This window comes from Scyliorhinus canicula, chromosome 22 (genome assembly GCF_902713615.1).
Source record: "Scyliorhinus canicula chromosome 22, sScyCan1.1, whole genome shotgun sequence".
In the NCBI taxonomy this organism is placed as follows: domain Eukaryota; kingdom Metazoa; phylum Chordata; class Chondrichthyes; order Carcharhiniformes; family Scyliorhinidae; genus Scyliorhinus; species Scyliorhinus canicula.
In genome coordinates this window covers 12,434,737-12,452,046 of record NC_052167.1, presented here as the reverse complement: position 1 = coordinate 12,452,046, position 17,310 = coordinate 12,434,737, and the positions used below count along the sequence as shown (strand labels likewise).

Genomic DNA, 17,310 nt, shown 5'->3' with positions numbered 1-17,310 from the left:
TGGAAGATCGATATCGATGTATCCAATATCTCTACTCTTAAGATCCTAGATTTTAAAACTTGAGGTTAGTTTTAAGTGGCATGGATTTCTCCAGTAACTTTTCTTTACTAATATTAATGATTATAAGTTTCTTTAGACCGTTGGGTTCCCACCACAATTTCCAGTTCATTTGTTTTGTCTTGTGCCAAGAATGCTAAATATTTGTTTCACTTCTCTGTCATTTCCTTGTCCCCTGTAATAATTTCTTCTGTTCTGCCCCAAAGTACCCATATTTATTTCCCCTGATCTTACTGAGCTATACAAAAAGAGTCACTTTTTTTTAAATCACTTTGTACGCAGTCCATTGATATTTTGAGCCTATTCAATTTCACTTGATAGTGAACTATGGTAATTTTAAAAACATCAAAGTTGTTGATAGATTGGGGGGGGGGGGGAAGGATATGCGATAGTTTAATATTTGTATAATATACATACAACTCATGGGAAACTTGTAAGGCAACTTTAAAAGCAAAATAAAAATACAAAGACGAAATAGTGCTGCTATTAAGTAGATTAACCAGTAATATTTGACAAAGTTACCTTTTTATGGTTCAGAGCTGCAGAAATTTTGATGGAGCAATTCCTCTCATGTGGGTATGGCATAAGTGCAAGTCCCATGCAGCTAAGACTCTTTATTTTAACAGTAATATTCAGCCAATGCTTTGCAAATGAAAATGGAGTGTGCCTCACATGAAATAAAGAACAGAGATTCAGCACAGCCCGTGCCACAAAAAAGTTGATAACTTTGACAAACCATAACATATACCTAAATAGAACTTACTGAGGGCACTGGAATAGGCAGAGGAATTAATCCTTATTCCAGTACAACAGATGACCATATCGGTTATGATTTCTTGTCCCTTGTTTGTCAACACTCTCATGTCTTTCTGCGCTTTATTCACAATTAATCCTGCCAGGTTATTGACTTTCTGTCCTTTTGAAAAAGAACAAAACGCAAAATATTCCATCAGATGCAATCTTGATCCTCACAGCCAGTTGTCATTTTCCAAACCATTACAAGATAAGGGCTATTGCTGGGAGGTGTGGTAGTTCTGTTTGTGTCAAGGAGTGGTAGTCTTCATGAAGCTACACTCCCACCAGTTAAGATGTACTGAAGGAACAGGGTACAGATTCTTCCCTTTAAAGAGGGAAGGCAAATTAGAGGTAGAATCAGCCTTGGCTTGGGCGTCACGTATCTCCAGGTGGCCAGCTTTAAGAATACCATTGGTGGGGACATGGGGACATGCCATTCACCATCCTCCTTAGTCAAGCGTGGTTCACGGTACACTCCAAGCCAACTGGATCAAAACCAGCTTGATGCGCAATCAGTAACCACAGAAACGAAGGCGTAGTCCAAATTGAAGGCTTTAATCTACAAGATGTTTCCCCAGCAGCTTGAGTACAGAAAGAACCATGGCTGCTGGGAAACATGGGTTCTTATACTCCGCCTCATTGGGCCTTCATCTTGACCAATGAGAAAGCAACACTTGGGCCAATGAGCAGCGAGCCTTCTCCACCAATAGCAGCTCACACTCCCAGGAACCGTAGTACCTCTAGTCATACTACCACACAGCTTTAAAACAATAAAGAGTTTGCTGTTGAGGTTATTGTGTTTAGAAGGAGATTTTTTTTTAAAAAGTGGATCTGAAACCTGCTTTCCCCTGCCCCAAAACAATTTTCCAAGGAAGAGAATAGTTCTTGAATTCAGAGAGTTCTGAATTACCGGGCAAAATACATTGAAAAAGGTTTGGTTGTTTAACATTTTTCATTAACCATTAATTTAAACCCCAAATTCCTCTCCTTCCCGAAAGTCCGCTACTCTGCTTACTTAGATACAGGACATTATTTCCATTCATAAAATATGTGTCAAAAGACAGGAATAAATTACGAGTAATTCTCTGAAGCGTCTAACAAATTACAGTGCGTTAAACCTCAGGGTTTTACTTCTCCTAAAATTGAAGCAAATTTATCTTTTCTTATTTAAAAAGAATGTCTCCATTTGAAAAGAGGTCAAATGTAGGGGAAATAAAAGTCCTTTGAATCGGAGGGGATATCAAATCTTACTGCAAATATAATCATCCCAAACATTTTTTGTAACTAGAGTCAGCCAAGTAATAAGAAAGTACACTTCAGATTACAACATCTAAATTTCAATGGAGCCTTCACACAACACAGTTTAATCATTCCGCAACTTAGCAGCCTCATTCCTACAGTAAGTTGCTGTCTAATGTGACGTTACCTAATATAAGGTGAGCACCTTTATTGATAAGGATTTCCTTTACTCCACGTCTTACACTAGGTAAAACCTCAGAGTCACCTAGAACATAAGTTGAATGAATCAAGGTTACCTGAAAAACAACAAAAAGAGGGTTATGCGAGTTCTGTAAACGTTAACCAGTTTAATTATCTCTCTGGTATGTCTAGCACACTGAGTGACGTAAAGTTGCTGCCCATTATTTGAAATAAGGTTAATGACTGCTGTAATTATGCAGGGAGCGTCTTGTGGCGCAGTGGGAAGCTCCCCTGTCTCTGAGCCAGAAGCTCCAGGTTCGAGTCCCACCCCAGGACTTGATGGCCAAGGAAGGTGCGTTCATAACGAGGCCAAACAGGCTAAGTGTCAACCTGCAAATCCTTCCAAACATGCGCAAGAGTGGGAGAGACTCCTAGTCAGCCACACTTGATGTGGGTGGCAGCCTCAAGCTATAAGCCCATGACGGCAGACTAGCGACCTGTTCTGGGAATTACTAGCAGTGGAAACAGTCAAACGTCTGCATTAGTACGCCGAAGAGAATTGGAGTCAGCAATCATGCAGACAGGAATTCAACATTAATCAGTGCACTAAAATTAAAATGGAAAGAAAATTAAACCCTGAGGTCTAATACCTTAGAATCTCAGAATTTTATATGTCCTTTATAAATTGAACACATTTGCATATCTAAGTAAGTAGAGCAGCACACTATAGGGAGGAGAGGATTACCAACCCTGAAAGATCTATTTTTTAAAAAATATTTTTTATTCACTTCCTTTTTCACATTTTCTCCCAAATTTACACCCACCAACAATAAACAATAATCAGGAACAAATATGTCAATCCCCATATCAATAACAACGATCCCATCCTCCCACCAATCCCCAAAGATTAGCCCGCATGTTTACATAAACAAATGACAAAAAGAAATTAAGGATCATCCATAGTCCCCATTAACACACACAGCCCCCCTCCCCCCAACCGTCCCACCCACATGCCCCAACTAATGTTCGATGTTATCCAGTTCTTGAAAGTGCATAATGAATAATGCCCATGAATTGTAGAACCCCTCCATCCTTCCCCTCAGTTCAAATTTAATCTTCTCAAGAGTCAAGAATTCCAACAGGTCCCCCCACCATGCCAGGGCACAGGGTGGAGAAGTTGCTCTCCATCCCAGCAGCATCCGCCTTCGGGCGATCAACGAGGCGAAGGCTACGACATCTGCCTCCGCACCGGTTTCCAACCCTGGCTGGTCCGACACCCTGAATATGGCCACCCGGGGGCCCGGGTCCAGTTTCACATGCACCGCTTTAGAAATTACCCTAAAGACCTCCTTCCAGTAATACTCCAGCTTTGGATAGGAACAAAACATATGAACGTGATTAGCGCCCCCCCCCCTCCCCCCCACCCCACCCCGCAACGTTTACACACATCTTCTACTCCTTCAAAGAATCGGCTCATCCTCGCCCTCGTGAGGTGTGCTCTGTATACCACCTTCAGCTGTATCAGCCCCAGCCTCACTCACAAGGTGGAGGCATTCACTCTCCAGAGCACCTCATACCAGAACCCCTCCTCCATATCCTCTCCCAACTCTTCCTCCCACTTTGCTTTGATCCCTTCCAGTGGTGCATTCTCCTCTTCCAAAATAGCTCTGTAAACCGTTGACACTTCAGTCTCCCTGTCGTCAGCACCTCCTCCAGCAATGTGGACGCCGGCTCCACCGGGAAGCTCTGTATCTCCTTTCTGGCAAAATCTCGAACCTGCATGTACCTGAACATTTTCCCCTGCTCCAGCCCATACTTCGCTTCCAGATCCTTCAATCCTGCAAACCGACCCCTAAGAAACAAATCTTTTAGTGTCTTAATCCCCTTCTCCTGCCATTTCCGAAAATTTCCATCCCACCTCCCTGGCTCAAATCTGTGGTTCCCCCGAATCAGCATTTCCCTTGATCCTGCCCCCAACCTGAAGTGTTGGCGAAACTGCCTCCAAAATGAAGCTATTATTACCGGGCTCCCTGAGTATTTCCCTGGGGCTATCGGGAGCAGCGCTGTTGCTAGTGCTTTCAATCCCGACCCCCTGCACAAAATCTCCTCCATTCTAACCCACTGGGAATCAACCCCTCTGACCCAGCTCTGCACCTTCTCCACATTCACCGCCCAGTAGTAATACATCAGGTTCGGAAGACCCAAACCCTCTGCCTGCCTTCCCCTCTGTAGCAGCACCTTTCTAACTCTGGCCACCTTCCCTTATGTTCATGTTCGTAAACTGCACCCCTTGCTCGATTGGGTTGGTGCACTGCCTTCCTGCTAGATAGTCGGTCAAAGCTCGCCTGTAGTTCCTTCCTCTTTTCCAGCTTTGCTGGGTCCCCATCTTCTGCATAACTCCTATCTACCTCCAACATCTCATCTATTACCCTCTGCCGCTCCAACCTCTCCTCTTTGTCCACCCTGGCCTTAAACAAAATCACCTCACCCCTCACCACTGCCTTTAGAGACTCCCTGACAACTGCCTTCGACACCTCACCCGTACAGTTGAAACTTACATATTCTTCAATTACCTTTTCGATTTTGTCACAGAACCCTTGGTTCCCCCAAAAGTCGCATGTCTAATTTCCACCCCAACCTCTGCGCTACCCCCTTCTCCAGCACCATATCCACCCAATTCGGAGCATGATCTAACACTGCAATTGCCGAGTATTCCGACCCCTTAACCCCAGCCAGCAAAGCCTTCCCCACCACGGAAAAGTCAATCCGCGAATATACCTTATGGACTGCTAAGAAAAACGAGTACTTTAGCACATGGCTAAATCGCTGGCTTTGAAAGCAGACCAAGGTAGGCCAGCAGCACGGTTCAATTCCCGTACCAGCCTCCCCGAACAGGCGCCGGAATGTGGTGACTAGGGGCTTTTCACAGTAACATCATTTGAAGCCTAGTTGTGATAATAAGCAATTTTAATTTTTCATTTTCATACTCCCGTTACCTCGGGTGCAGAAACCACCAAGGGTCCACCCCTCCCATTTCCACCATTAGCCCAGCCAACGCCTTCGCTCTCCCTGATGGGACCAGCGAGCGCGGCCGTGACCTGTCCAACCTTGGCTCCTGCTCCAAGTTCCAGTCCCCCCCCCCCCCCCACTATCAGTTTGTGTGTGTACAAGTCGGGGATGGCCCCAAACACCTTCTTTGCGAATCCCACATCATCCCAATTGGGACCGTATACACTTAACAGCGCCACTAACCTCCCCTCCAGCGCCCCTGTCACAATCGCATATCTACCCCCGTGATCTGCCACCACCTTCTCCATCTGGAAGCGTACTCTCCCCTGAAAGATCTATTGATGGCGGATGGAACAGTTTTTCATTTTTAAAGCAATGCATCTCATCCCTTTTTCTAACGCCAATTTCTATCCCTTTCATCTGCCTCTGAAAACCATTTCAGCAGATTAAGAGATGATGTATGATTTCACAAGTGTCAAATGTTCTCTGTATCCCAGCCACTGGACCTTATTTATGTGATCAATTCTGACAGTGAGGACCGGCAGAAAATACTGCTGATCCCTTGGTATTGCAAAGGATCATAAATGACCTCACCACCTCTCCAGAGGTGCACCAGTAATATTATGGGTATTGAAGCTGAGAGGAATACGATAGGCTCACCATATTAGAGGGGAATTTGATAAAACAAAAATTAATGTGTGGATCGTGACTTGGAAAAAAGATTGAATGAGAAATATTGCAACCAAACTAATGTCCAGATACATACCGATTGATGAGGGAGGAGAGGTCTCTGGCAGTCAGAGGATTGTTGGAGGGCAGCCCCCGGCTGGTGAAGTGCCTCTGGTGAGGGCTCCTCTCAACCTTTTGGAGTTGCAGAAGCAATCATGAGAATCTGGCAGAGCTTTGAACAAACATCTGCGAGTGCTGGATGAGTCCGCCCATGGCATGGTCTCTGACATGTCTGGGGTCGGAGAATGCAGCCTTTCTTCCAATGAAAACATGATGACAACCATAGAGCCAACATGGGCCTGTAGGCCATCGCACTGTAGTCTCATCGTTGACTCAACGCAACACATCCTCCCATAGACCATCCTCTATCTCTCCTCCCAACTCCTCCTCCCACTTGCGCTTCAGCTCCTTAGTCTGCGTCTCCTCTGACCCCATAAGTTCCTTGTAAATGTCAGAGATGCTCCCTTCCCCTACCCACCCTCTGGAAACTACCCTGTCCTGAATTCCCCTTAGCAGTAGGAGCGGGAAGGTTGACATCTGTTTACGTAGGAAGTCCCGCACTTGCAGATCCCCTCGCCAATCCAAACCTCTCCTCCAGCGCCCTCATACTCGGGAAGCTCCCCTCTATAAACATGTCCCCCATCCTCTCGATCCCTGCTCTCCCCCATATCCGGAGCCCCCCATCCATACTTCCCGGGGCAAACTGGTGATTATTACAGATTGGAGACCAGACCGATGCTCCCTCTGCTCCCACGTCTCCTCCATTGCCCGCAGACTCTCAGAGCCGCCACCACCATGGGGCTGGTGGAGTACCGTGCCGGCGGGAACGGCAGAGACGCAGTTACCAACGCCCCCAAACTGGTGCCCTTGCATGAAGCTCCCTCCATATGCTCCCATGCCGACCCCTCCCCCACCACCCACTTCCTGATCATTGCTATATTCGCTGCCCAGTAATAGTTACTAAAACTTGGCAGTGCCAACCCGCCCTCTCCCGACCCCGCACAAGCATTACCTTACTCACGGGGTCTTGCCCGCCCAAACGAAGCCACTGATCACTTTGTTGACCCGTTTAAAAAAAGATGGGGAGACACTGAAATACAAACAGGAATCTCGGGAGGACCGTCATCTTCACCGTCTGCACCCTCCCAGCCAGTGACAACAGAAGCGCGTCCCACCTCAGAAAATAGTCCTTCATTTGGTCTACTAGCCCCCTGGATCAAAAGGATCAAAAGCCTTTTCTGCATCCATTGCAATCACTACCTACACCTCCCTACCTTCTGTGGCATCATGATCACGTTTAACATCCTTCTTACATTGGCCACCAACTGCCTATTCTTAACAAACCCCATCTGGACCTCCCAATAATGTCCGGAACACAATCGTCAAAAATGGAGGACAACATTTTTGACAGCAATTTGGCATCCACATTCAACAGGGATATCGGCCTGTAGGACCCACACAGCTCCAGGTTCTTGTCCCGCTTCAGCATCAGCGAAATCGTGGCCTGTGACATTGTTGGGGGCAGCACCCCTCTCTCCCTAGCCTCATTGAACATCCTCATCAACACCGGCCCCAATATCCCAGAGAACGTTTTGTAAAACTCAACTAGGTACCCGTCCGGCCCCAGGGCTTTACCCAACTGCATGGCCTTCAGACCCTCCACTATCTCTTCCAATCCGATCGGGGCCCCCAGCCCTTCAACCTGCTCCCTGTCCACCTTTGGGAAATTTGGCCCCTCCAAGGAGGGCCTCATTCCCTCCAGCCCCGTCGGGGGTTCCGAACTGTAGAAATCCCTAAACGCTTTATTCACCCCTATTGAATCTCCAACCAGGTTCCCATCTCCGTCAATTACTTTCCCTATCTTCCTGGCTGCCTCCCTCTTTCTAAGCTGCTGTGCCAGGATTCTGCTGGCCTTCTCTCCATACTCATAGATCGCCCCCCCCCTCCTTTCTCAGCTGCTCCACCGCCCTCCCTGTGGTTAACAAGCCAAACTCCGCCTGTAGCCTCCGTCGTTCCCTTAAAAGCCCTACCTCTGGGGTCTCCACATACCTCCTATTGATCTGTAGTATCTCCTTTACCAGTCGATCTGTCTCTGCCCTGTCCACCTTCTCCCTATGGGCTCGTATCGAGATCAGCTCCCCTCTGACCACTGCCTTCAGTGCTTCCCAGACCATCGTTGCTGAAATTTTCCCCGTGTCGTTGACCTGCAGGTAGTTCTGAATACATTTCCTCAGCCGCTCGCACACCCCTTCATCAGCCAAAAGTCCCACATCTAACCTCCAGTGTGGGCACTGGTTACTGTCTTTACTAACCTGCAGGTCAACCCAGTGCGGAGCATGGTCTGAAATTGTGATCGCCACGTACCCCATGTCCGCCACCCCTGCCAGTAAGGGCCTGCTCAAAATGAAGAAATCGATCCGGGAGTACACTTTATGCACGTGTGAGTAGAAGGAGAACTCCTTCCCCCCTCGGCTCCCAAATCTCCATGGATCCACCCCCCCCCCCCCCCCCCATCTGCTCCATGAACCCTCTTAGTTCCTTTGCCATTGCTGGCACCCTGCTCGTTTTCAAGCTTGACCGGTCCAAGCGAGGGTCAGTAACTGTTGAAGTCCCCTCCCAAGACCAACCTGTGTGAGTCCAGGTCCGATATCTTCCCCAGCATCCTCTTTATAAACTCCACATCATCCCAATTTGGCGCATACACATTTACTAATACCACCTGCACCCCCTCCAGTTTCCCACTGACCATAGTGAACCGACCTCCCACATCCGAGACTATTCTACTCGCCTCAAACACCACCCACTTAATGATCAGGATCGCGACCCCTCTAGTCTTTGAATCCAGTCCGAGTGAAAGACCTGACTGACCCAGCCTTTCCACAATCTAATCTGGTCAGTTACTTCAAGGTGCGTTTCCTGCAACATTACCACGTCCGCCTTCAGTCCCATAAGATGCGCGAACACGCGTGCCCTCGTGACCGGCCCATTTAACCCTCGAACATTCCAGGTGATCAGCCTAGATGGGGGGCTCATTGCCCCCCCCCCCCTTCGCCGATCAGCCATCCCCTTTATTGGGCCCGCCTCCAGCCCCTGCTCCGTGCCTCCGCCGGTCCACCCCCAGGCAGCTTTTTCCCCCAACCTCCTCTCTCTCCCTTAGCCCAAGTCCCTCCCTTGTCAGCAGAACATTTACCCCCCTCCCCCCCCCCAGCAACAACACACTGTAACACAACCCCTTTAATAAACCGAACATATGCACACCCCCCACTGCACTTCCATGAGCTAGCCCGCCCAGCTAGCTTGGTGGCCCCCATCCGTTGTGCCGGATAGTCTCCCACATATTGTCCTATTATTCCCTCCCCCCCCCACTCATACAAACATACTCCAACATCAAACAATCCCCACACAATTGCCCGACAGAAAAACACCAACATCTAAACAACCACACCTCCATCCCCCAACAGTGCAAATGAAAACCTTAACTTACTCAGCTCTACAGCTGGTCCCAAATCAATGCAAAAGGCATTACAAACAGCTTCCACAAAATGAAAAACGAGAAACTTTTTTTAAAAAAAGAACAGAAAAAGAAAAAAAAGAAAAAAAACAAGAACATTGCAGCAAAGTTCAAAAGTTCTCAGTCCACCATTTCTGCTTAGCAAAGTCCAGCGCGTCCTCGGGTGACTCGAAATAAAAGTGCTGTTCCTCGTACGTGACCCAGAGGTGGACCAGATACAACAGTTCGAACTTCACCTTTTTCTTAACTAGATTGACCTAATCTGGTTAAAGCCTGCTCTTCTCCTGACCACCTCCACACTTAGGTCTTGGTAAACCCGCAGGGTACTGTTGTCCCACTTACAGCTCCGTGTCTGCTTGGCCCACTGTAGAATGTGCTCCTTATCCAAGTACCTGTGGAATCTCATCACCATTGCCCTTGGGGGGGTCTCCCAATCACAGCTTCCTCACTAGCGCTCTGTGAGCCCTGTCCACCTCCAAGGGTCGGGAGAATGTCCCCTCCCCCAGCAGCTTCTCAAACATACCCGCTGTGTATGCCCCAGCGTCCGCTCCTTCGGACCCCACCGAGAGCCCAACGATTCTCAAGTTCTGCCGGTGGGACCTATTCTCTAGGTCCTCCACCTTCTCCAGGATCTACTTCTGCTGGTCTCTCAGCATCCCCGCTTCCAACTCCACCGCAGTTTGATGTTCCTCCTACGCAGCCAGTGCCTTCTTTACCTTCTGGATCGCCCGATCTTGGGCGTCCAATCTAAGCTCCAGCCGCTCAATTGACTCTTTTATCAGGTCCAAGCAGTCCCGTTTCTGCTTAGCAAAGCCTTCCTGAATGACTTGCATCAGCTGCTCTGTTGACCGCTGGGTCGACAAACCAGAGGTCTGGTCCTCAGGCATGCTGTCTCCCGCTGCAGCCTCAGCCCAAGCCTTCTCTGTCTTTCTGTTTCTGCCTTTACGAGTACACCTAGTCCTTCTCCCCATGCACCAATGGGGGAATTCAGTACACAATTGCCTCTGTCATCACTTTTACAATTCAAGTCTGGTAGAAAATCGGGGGAAAAGGTCCAAAAGTCCGACCAGAGCAGGAGCCACCAAATGTGCGACTTACTCCTTCATAGCCGCCACCAGAAGTCCACCCTCACAACATTTAAGGAGTATTTAGATGAGCATTTGAAATGCTGGAAAAGGGGATTAGAGTGGAAAGGTGTCTGAATGCCAGCACAGACACGATGGGTTGAGGGGCCTTTTTCTATGCGTTAAAAACTATATGACTCAATGACACTAAGTCGCAATTGCTCTCACAATGAGTCAGCTGAGCCACATTTAAGTGACCGACATTCAATGGTCAGGTTATTGGACATGATGTGGAGATGCCGGCGTTGGACTGGGGTGGACACAGTAAGAAGTCTTACAACACCAGGTTATAGCCCAACAGGTTTGTTTCAAACACGAGCTTTCGGAGCGCTGCTCCTTCCTCGGGTGAATGGTGTTGTAAGACTTCTTACAGGTTATTGGAGGCTGATGAAACTCAAGTCAGCTTAATTTAATTGGGGAAATCCAGGTGATTAACATTGAAATTGTCGATTTTCAATATTTATGAGGCTCCTGCTGGTGAGTTTCCCGCTTGCCCCCCGCCCCCAACATAATTCGGAACTGTTTCCCACCGCCAGGATTCTGATGTGTGGCTTCCCACCCGATTCTCCGAGCCCATCCGCCATCTTTCCCGCTCCAGCAGACCCCACAAAGCGAAGCCCCCAGTCTCGTCAGCAATCAGATATGCATCAGACAAGAGTGTGATGATGTGCGTAAAGCAGTTATGTACATAATTTTATACACGACCTCCGACCACTAGGTGACAGCGTCAAACCACCACGTGACTCTGATTCAGGGTGTTGAGAGTAGGTCGTGCTGGGAGACAGACTTATTTCGCAGTAGCTCTACAATTGTCAATGAGTGTTGGTAGTTCATCATTTTGCTTATCTTAGTTATCTTAATCACATAGTCGTTAAATAATAAATTATTTAAATGATTTATTCTGCAATTTATCATTTACTTCGGCCAGACCACAGAACATTACAAAGAGATGGAAGCAAGTGACACGTGAGAAAATTCAGAAGGAATTTTTTGTTTTAGTTGTCAAATTAAGCTCTGCAGTATCGGGATTTATAAAATTTGCCATTACTGTGTCTTAAAAGCTTGGACCAAAATCAACTAGTTCTTCTCATGTGGGGTTGGAGTGACAACCTTGGCTTACAGAAAGCCAAGCCTTTTGAAATGGGACTTTTTTGTGTCTGGAAAATTTCCATGTTACATAGAACAACTTTGCAAAAGACAGGCTCCCATCCAAGTTCCCCAGATAAGGACTATCTCGAAGAACCTGCCCCAGGCTCATTGTTTAACCCCACCAGCTCAGGTAACAGAGACTGACAAAACATCAGTTAAGCTTCTCTATATTAGAGGTTTTATTTCGCTAGTGTGAAGATTTCACTGGTATTTTAGACAGTCCTCATTCTGATGAAGTATGTACGTGCGCTGAGTGTATTGTTTTAAAGGAGCTCTAGGGTAAAACAATTGTTTACTCCAGGACTCAGATTCAACCCTGAATACCTGGGGGGGGGGGGGGCCTTTAGTAAGTCTTTTATAAGCCTGTGCAAATGTTGAAGGTACAAGCTTTGATATTGATGGCAAGAAGGCAGGTGGGAACAGGTCTTCACCCCGTGTTTCAATGCCTGAAAGAGATGACAGGAACAAGAACAAGGGAGGTAAACCATCTGAAAAGCAGAGCTGGTCACCCACAACAGCAGGCGTCTGCTCAAAAAAAGCAGCCTGTAATTACTTTGCATCGCGAAACATTTTTTGATTGTACGCTGGGTGTCATAATGTGGAACATATGGCAGAAGGAAGTCAAGGAACATTCACGCTGACTACATCTGTGCTGAAGCTGACAAGAGGCGAAAATAGTTTCCGAGTTGGCAGCCCCGGCGCTCGGCTGTGCTGCTGTTCTTGTCAGACTTGCGCAGCTAACGGTCGAGATTCCATTAAATCCACTCGCGTTGCCATAAGCTGACACCATGGGAAGGAGGCCGCAGCCTAATACTAGATGTCCATCGTTGCTGACTTTAATAGCACGTCGGCACAATTAAAACTTACAATTGGAAATGGTTTGGAAACAGAAAAATAACGGAATGATCTAAGCAAAGATATTTCCACTTGCTGGAGGCAATGAGAGAACAAGAGTGAATTTAGAAGCTTTGCCTTGAGGTGACAACGATGCTGCCAGCGTTAGGGCTGGAGACAACTAATGTTTGGACATCTGTTCAGCGGTTTGGAACAACAGTGACACATATCACATTCCGAACTCCTGGATGCATTGTCAATGGCAACATGTCCCTGTGCAGGGTGGGACCAACAAATCTGGAGAATCCTGAATGTCAAGGGATATACAGCATTAGATAATGGGAAAAAGGGAGGCTTATGTCAGATTCAGGGGTCTCAGAACAGTGGAAGTCCGAGAGGAGTATAGGGGGGTACTTAAAAAAGAAATTGAGAGTGAAGAGGGGACATGACAAAACACCGGCGGGAAAAGTAAAGGAAAATCCCAAGGTATTTTATAAGCATATAAAGATCACAGATCATAGAATTTACAGTGCAGAAGGAGGCCATTCAGCCCACCGAGTCTGCACCGGCCCTTGGAAAGAACCCCCCCCCCCCCCCCACTTAGGCCCACACCTCCACCCTATCCCTGTAACCCAGTAACCTGACATAACCTTTTTTGTACGCTAAGGGCAATTTAGCATGGCCAATCCACCTAACCTGGACATCTTTGGACTGTGGGAGGAAACCGGAGGACCCACGCAGAAACGGGGAGAATGTGCAAACGCCACACAGAGAGTGCCCAGCGGGGAATCAAATCTGGGACCCTGGCGCTGTGAAGCCACAGTGCTATCCACTTGTGCTACCATGCTGCCCAATTATTAGTTACCACACAATACAGGGATGATACTCCAATCTGGGAATCATCCTTTTCCTGGTCCAGCGAAGATATTGTAAAATTGCTGTTACAAAGGTTTTCTGCACTTCCTTGGCTCTTGGCTGTAAGGCTGTAAGAAGACATGGATATCCATGTCTTATTATATCTATGATATAACTGAACAGATTAGCATTGAGAGGGAGGAGGTGTTATTGGTTCTGGCGGGCTTAAAACTGGATAAATCTTCAGGCTCAGACGAGATGTATCTCAGGCTGCTGTCTGAGACGAGGGAGGAGATTGCAGGGGCTCTGACACTAATTTACAAATTCTCTCTAGCCACAGGAAATGTGCCAGGGGACTGGAGGACAGCTAATTTGGTACCATTATTCCAGAAGGGAAGGTTTTGAGCAACAGAATTAACCTGTGCTTGGAGTGGCAAGGATTAATCAACATAATAACAATATAATAATCGCTCATTGTCACAAGTAAGCTTCAATGAAGTTACTGTGAAAAGCCCCAGGGATAATCGGCATGGCTTTGTTAGGGGCAGATCAATTTTTCAAGGAGGTGCCTAAGTGTGTAGATGACGGTAGGACAGTTGATGCAGTCGACATTGATTTCAGCAAGGCTTTTGACAATGTTCCACAAGGGAGGCTGGTCACGAAGGTAAGAGCCCATGGGATGCAGAGTGATTTAGCAAGTTGGATCTAAAATTGGCTTATGGTAGGGGGCCAAGGGTGATGGTTGAAAGTTGTTTTTGTGACTGGCAGCCTGAGTCCAGGGGCCTATCACAGGGGTCGGTGCAGGGTTCCTTGTTTGTGGTGTACATTAATGGTCTAGAATGCGGGGCTGTATAATCAGCAAGTTCGCAGATGACATTAAATTGATGGTGTGGTAAACAGTGAAGATATAGACAGGCTGGTCGGATGGGCAAAATATTGGCAAATGGAATTTAACCCTGAAAAGTGTGAGGTGATGCCTTTCAGGAAGACTAACAAGGCAAGGAAATGCAGTGGACAGTCAGATGCTAGGAAGTAGAGAACCAGAGGGACCTTGGTGTGCAGGTCCAAAGATACCTGAGGGCAGCAGGACAGGTCGATCAGGTGGTTAAGGCATATGGGATACTTGCCTTTATTAACGGAGGCATAGAATATAAGAGCAGGGAGGTTACGATAGAGCTGTATAAAACACTCGTTAGGCCACTGATATAATACTGTGTACAGCTCTGGTCGCCATATTATAGGAAGGATGTGATTGCACTGGAGAGAGTGCAGAGGAGATTCACCAGGTTGTTGCATAGTCTGGAACGTTACAGCTATGAAGAGAGGCTCGATAGGCTGGGATTGTTTTCCTTGGAGCAGAGAAGGCTGAGGGGGGACTTGATTGAGGTGCACAAAATTATGAGAGATATAGATAGGATAGATAGAATAGATAAGCCTTTCCTCTTAGTACATAGAATATAGAACATACAGTGCAGAAGGAGGCCATTTGACCCATCGAGTCTGCACCGATCCACTTAAGCCCTCACTTCCACCCTATCCCTGTAACCCAACAATACCACCTAACCTTTTTGGACACTAAGGGCAATTTATCATGGCCAATCCACCTAACCTGCACATCTTTGGACTGTGGGAGGAAACTGGAGCACCCGGAGGCCCCAACTTCAAATTTAACTCTGTCTCGTGTGTGGAAGCCGTGGGCCTTGCGTGCCACGTATACGAAGCGGGGATAGGTTCTTGGACTAACGGAGCCAATTAGAGATATGTTTTCTTGTATATTTCCTTACCAGGATTGGAGGGAAGGGGGTTGATTCTCTGGGCCTCACATGGAAAGCTGAGATCTGTCCTGAACTCACACTCTTCTCTCCAGCAAGACTTTCCCGAAACTCCAATGCTTTTAAGCTCTCCTTTTGGTGCTGGTTCCTGCCTCCAGCCTCCTGCTGCTCAGCATCCACTCCTGCCCAGTAGCCAGGTGCTACTTCAGGTGGACAGCTGACTATGCAAGTCGCCGTAGGTGAGGTTGAGAAGGTAGGGATCTTCATGAATAACCTCAGCCCGTATGGGGATTGAACCTGCGCTGTTGGCCTTATTCTACATCCCAAACCAGTTGTCCAGCCAACTGAGCTAAACCTTGGGTGGGATCAAACCGTTAACCTTTCGGTTAACAGCCGAACGTGTTAACCGATTGCGGCGCAGAGACGACAGCTGACTAGAGGCTTACTGGTGACACCCAAGAATTAACATCAGTAAGCTTTAGTGGTTTCCATAGCATTACACGCCTGAAGCCCACTTCCAGTTAAACTCCCTCCAATTGTTCCAGCTGTGGTATCAGATTTCCCATTTATATTGAGCATGCTAATTTAGACGCGATTGAACAGGTAAGTTTCTGTTCTTAGATTTGTGAAATGCACGGAATTGACAGGGAACATGTCTCATCCCACCACAAATCTGTTCTCATCAATGCCTGGATCAAGGTTTCAATCTATAATAAGGCTTTCTCACTCACTCTGCGCTGAAACCAACAGGGAAGAGGTGAAAAATAGACCTAGTTTTAAAAAAATATGTCACTCTTGTTAATGAAACGCTGAAGATAGCACCTTCTAAACTAAGTCATGCTAATATATCAGCGCGCTTACATGAGGAAGCATCAACCACTGATACAAATTAATGACTCATTAAACAGAAGGTCTGTCTGAAACTTTAGCCAGTCTCGTGTTACCTCTTTGTCAGGGTAGTCCGTTCTGATTTCTGCAGCTAACTCAACTCCAGCAAGCCCACCTCCAACCACAACAATAGTTTCAGCTTTCTGAATCTGGATAGAATAGAAAAAGAAACAACTTGCATTTGTACATCACTTTTGAAGATTTCAGGGTCTCCCAAATTTGCTTTGCAGTCGATGAAATACTTTCAGAGACGAGCTGTTGTTTGAATACTTGAAGCACAATCTGTGCACTCCAAGATCCCACAAGTGTAATTATGATAATGACAAGATCCCGTCTACATTTTAAAGTGATGTTACCTGAGGTATTATTGTCGACTAGAACTCTGGGCTGAACTCTCCCCAATCACCACCACCCTCCCTGGAGTAGTGCCATTGGATATTTTGCATCCCAGCTGAAGCTTTATTGAGATGTAATCAGTTCTCATCCAAAAGACAACAGGTCTGACAGTGGCTGCACTCCCTCGGTACTACACTCGATATTGGTCTCTGGGTCCGGGGTGGGGCTTGAATGATAACCATCTGACTCAGAGGCGGGCTGTGCGACCAACTGAATCAGGACCAATGTAGATGGTACAGCATATCAGGGGGAAACACTGGGGGCTGCCTTTTTTGCCTCCTGTGTGAAATGCCCATGCCACCCAACCAAAGCTGGCATCGAGAGGCCTGCACTATTTTCAGTTCTCATTTAAACCCAAAAAGCAGACCCGGTGGCAGTGGACGCAACCCCAAGGTGAGTGTGGCATGGGCTGTCAATGGACCAGACTTTTTAATTTCAAAAATTAGTCAGGATTTGACAAAAAAGTGCCCTCGCTGGCCTCATAAAAATAACAATTGTAAACTTTGTCCGTTTTTCGAGTGGTCTTCAGCAGCCCCTTCAAGGATCGCTGTTTGGCCGGTTTGAACTCGGGTACAAATGGACAGAGGGCACGTGAAAAGAAAGACTTGCATTTATATAGCGCTCTCTGTGACCGTGGGCTATCTCAGAGCTCTTTGCAGCCAATGAAATACTTTTTGACGCGGAGTCACCGTTGTGATGTAGGAAACGAGGCTGCCAATGATGAGCAAACTCACCCAAACTGCAACGAGATAACAATCTGTTCAACATGACT

At 47.1% G+C, this 17,310-nt stretch overlaps 1 protein-coding gene across 6 annotated transcripts in view; it reads right to left on the bottom strand.

Moving 5' to 3' along the window:
* Positions 1-17,310, bottom strand: part of LOC119956112 (ferroptosis suppressor protein 1-like) — a 66,214-nt gene that overhangs the window by 9,954 nt on the left and 38,950 nt on the right. For all 6 annotated transcript variants that reach the window (XM_038782983.1, XM_038782984.1, XM_038782982.1 and 3 more), the window contains exons 6-8: positions 16,199-16,291; positions 2,279-2,387; positions 821-973 (exon numbers count right to left, since the gene is read on the bottom strand). In XM_038782983.1, the coding sequence (XP_038638911.1) occupies positions 821-973; positions 2,279-2,387; positions 16,199-16,291 (355 nt within the window). The remainder of the gene's footprint in view (positions 1-820; positions 974-2,278; positions 2,388-16,198; positions 16,292-17,310) is intronic.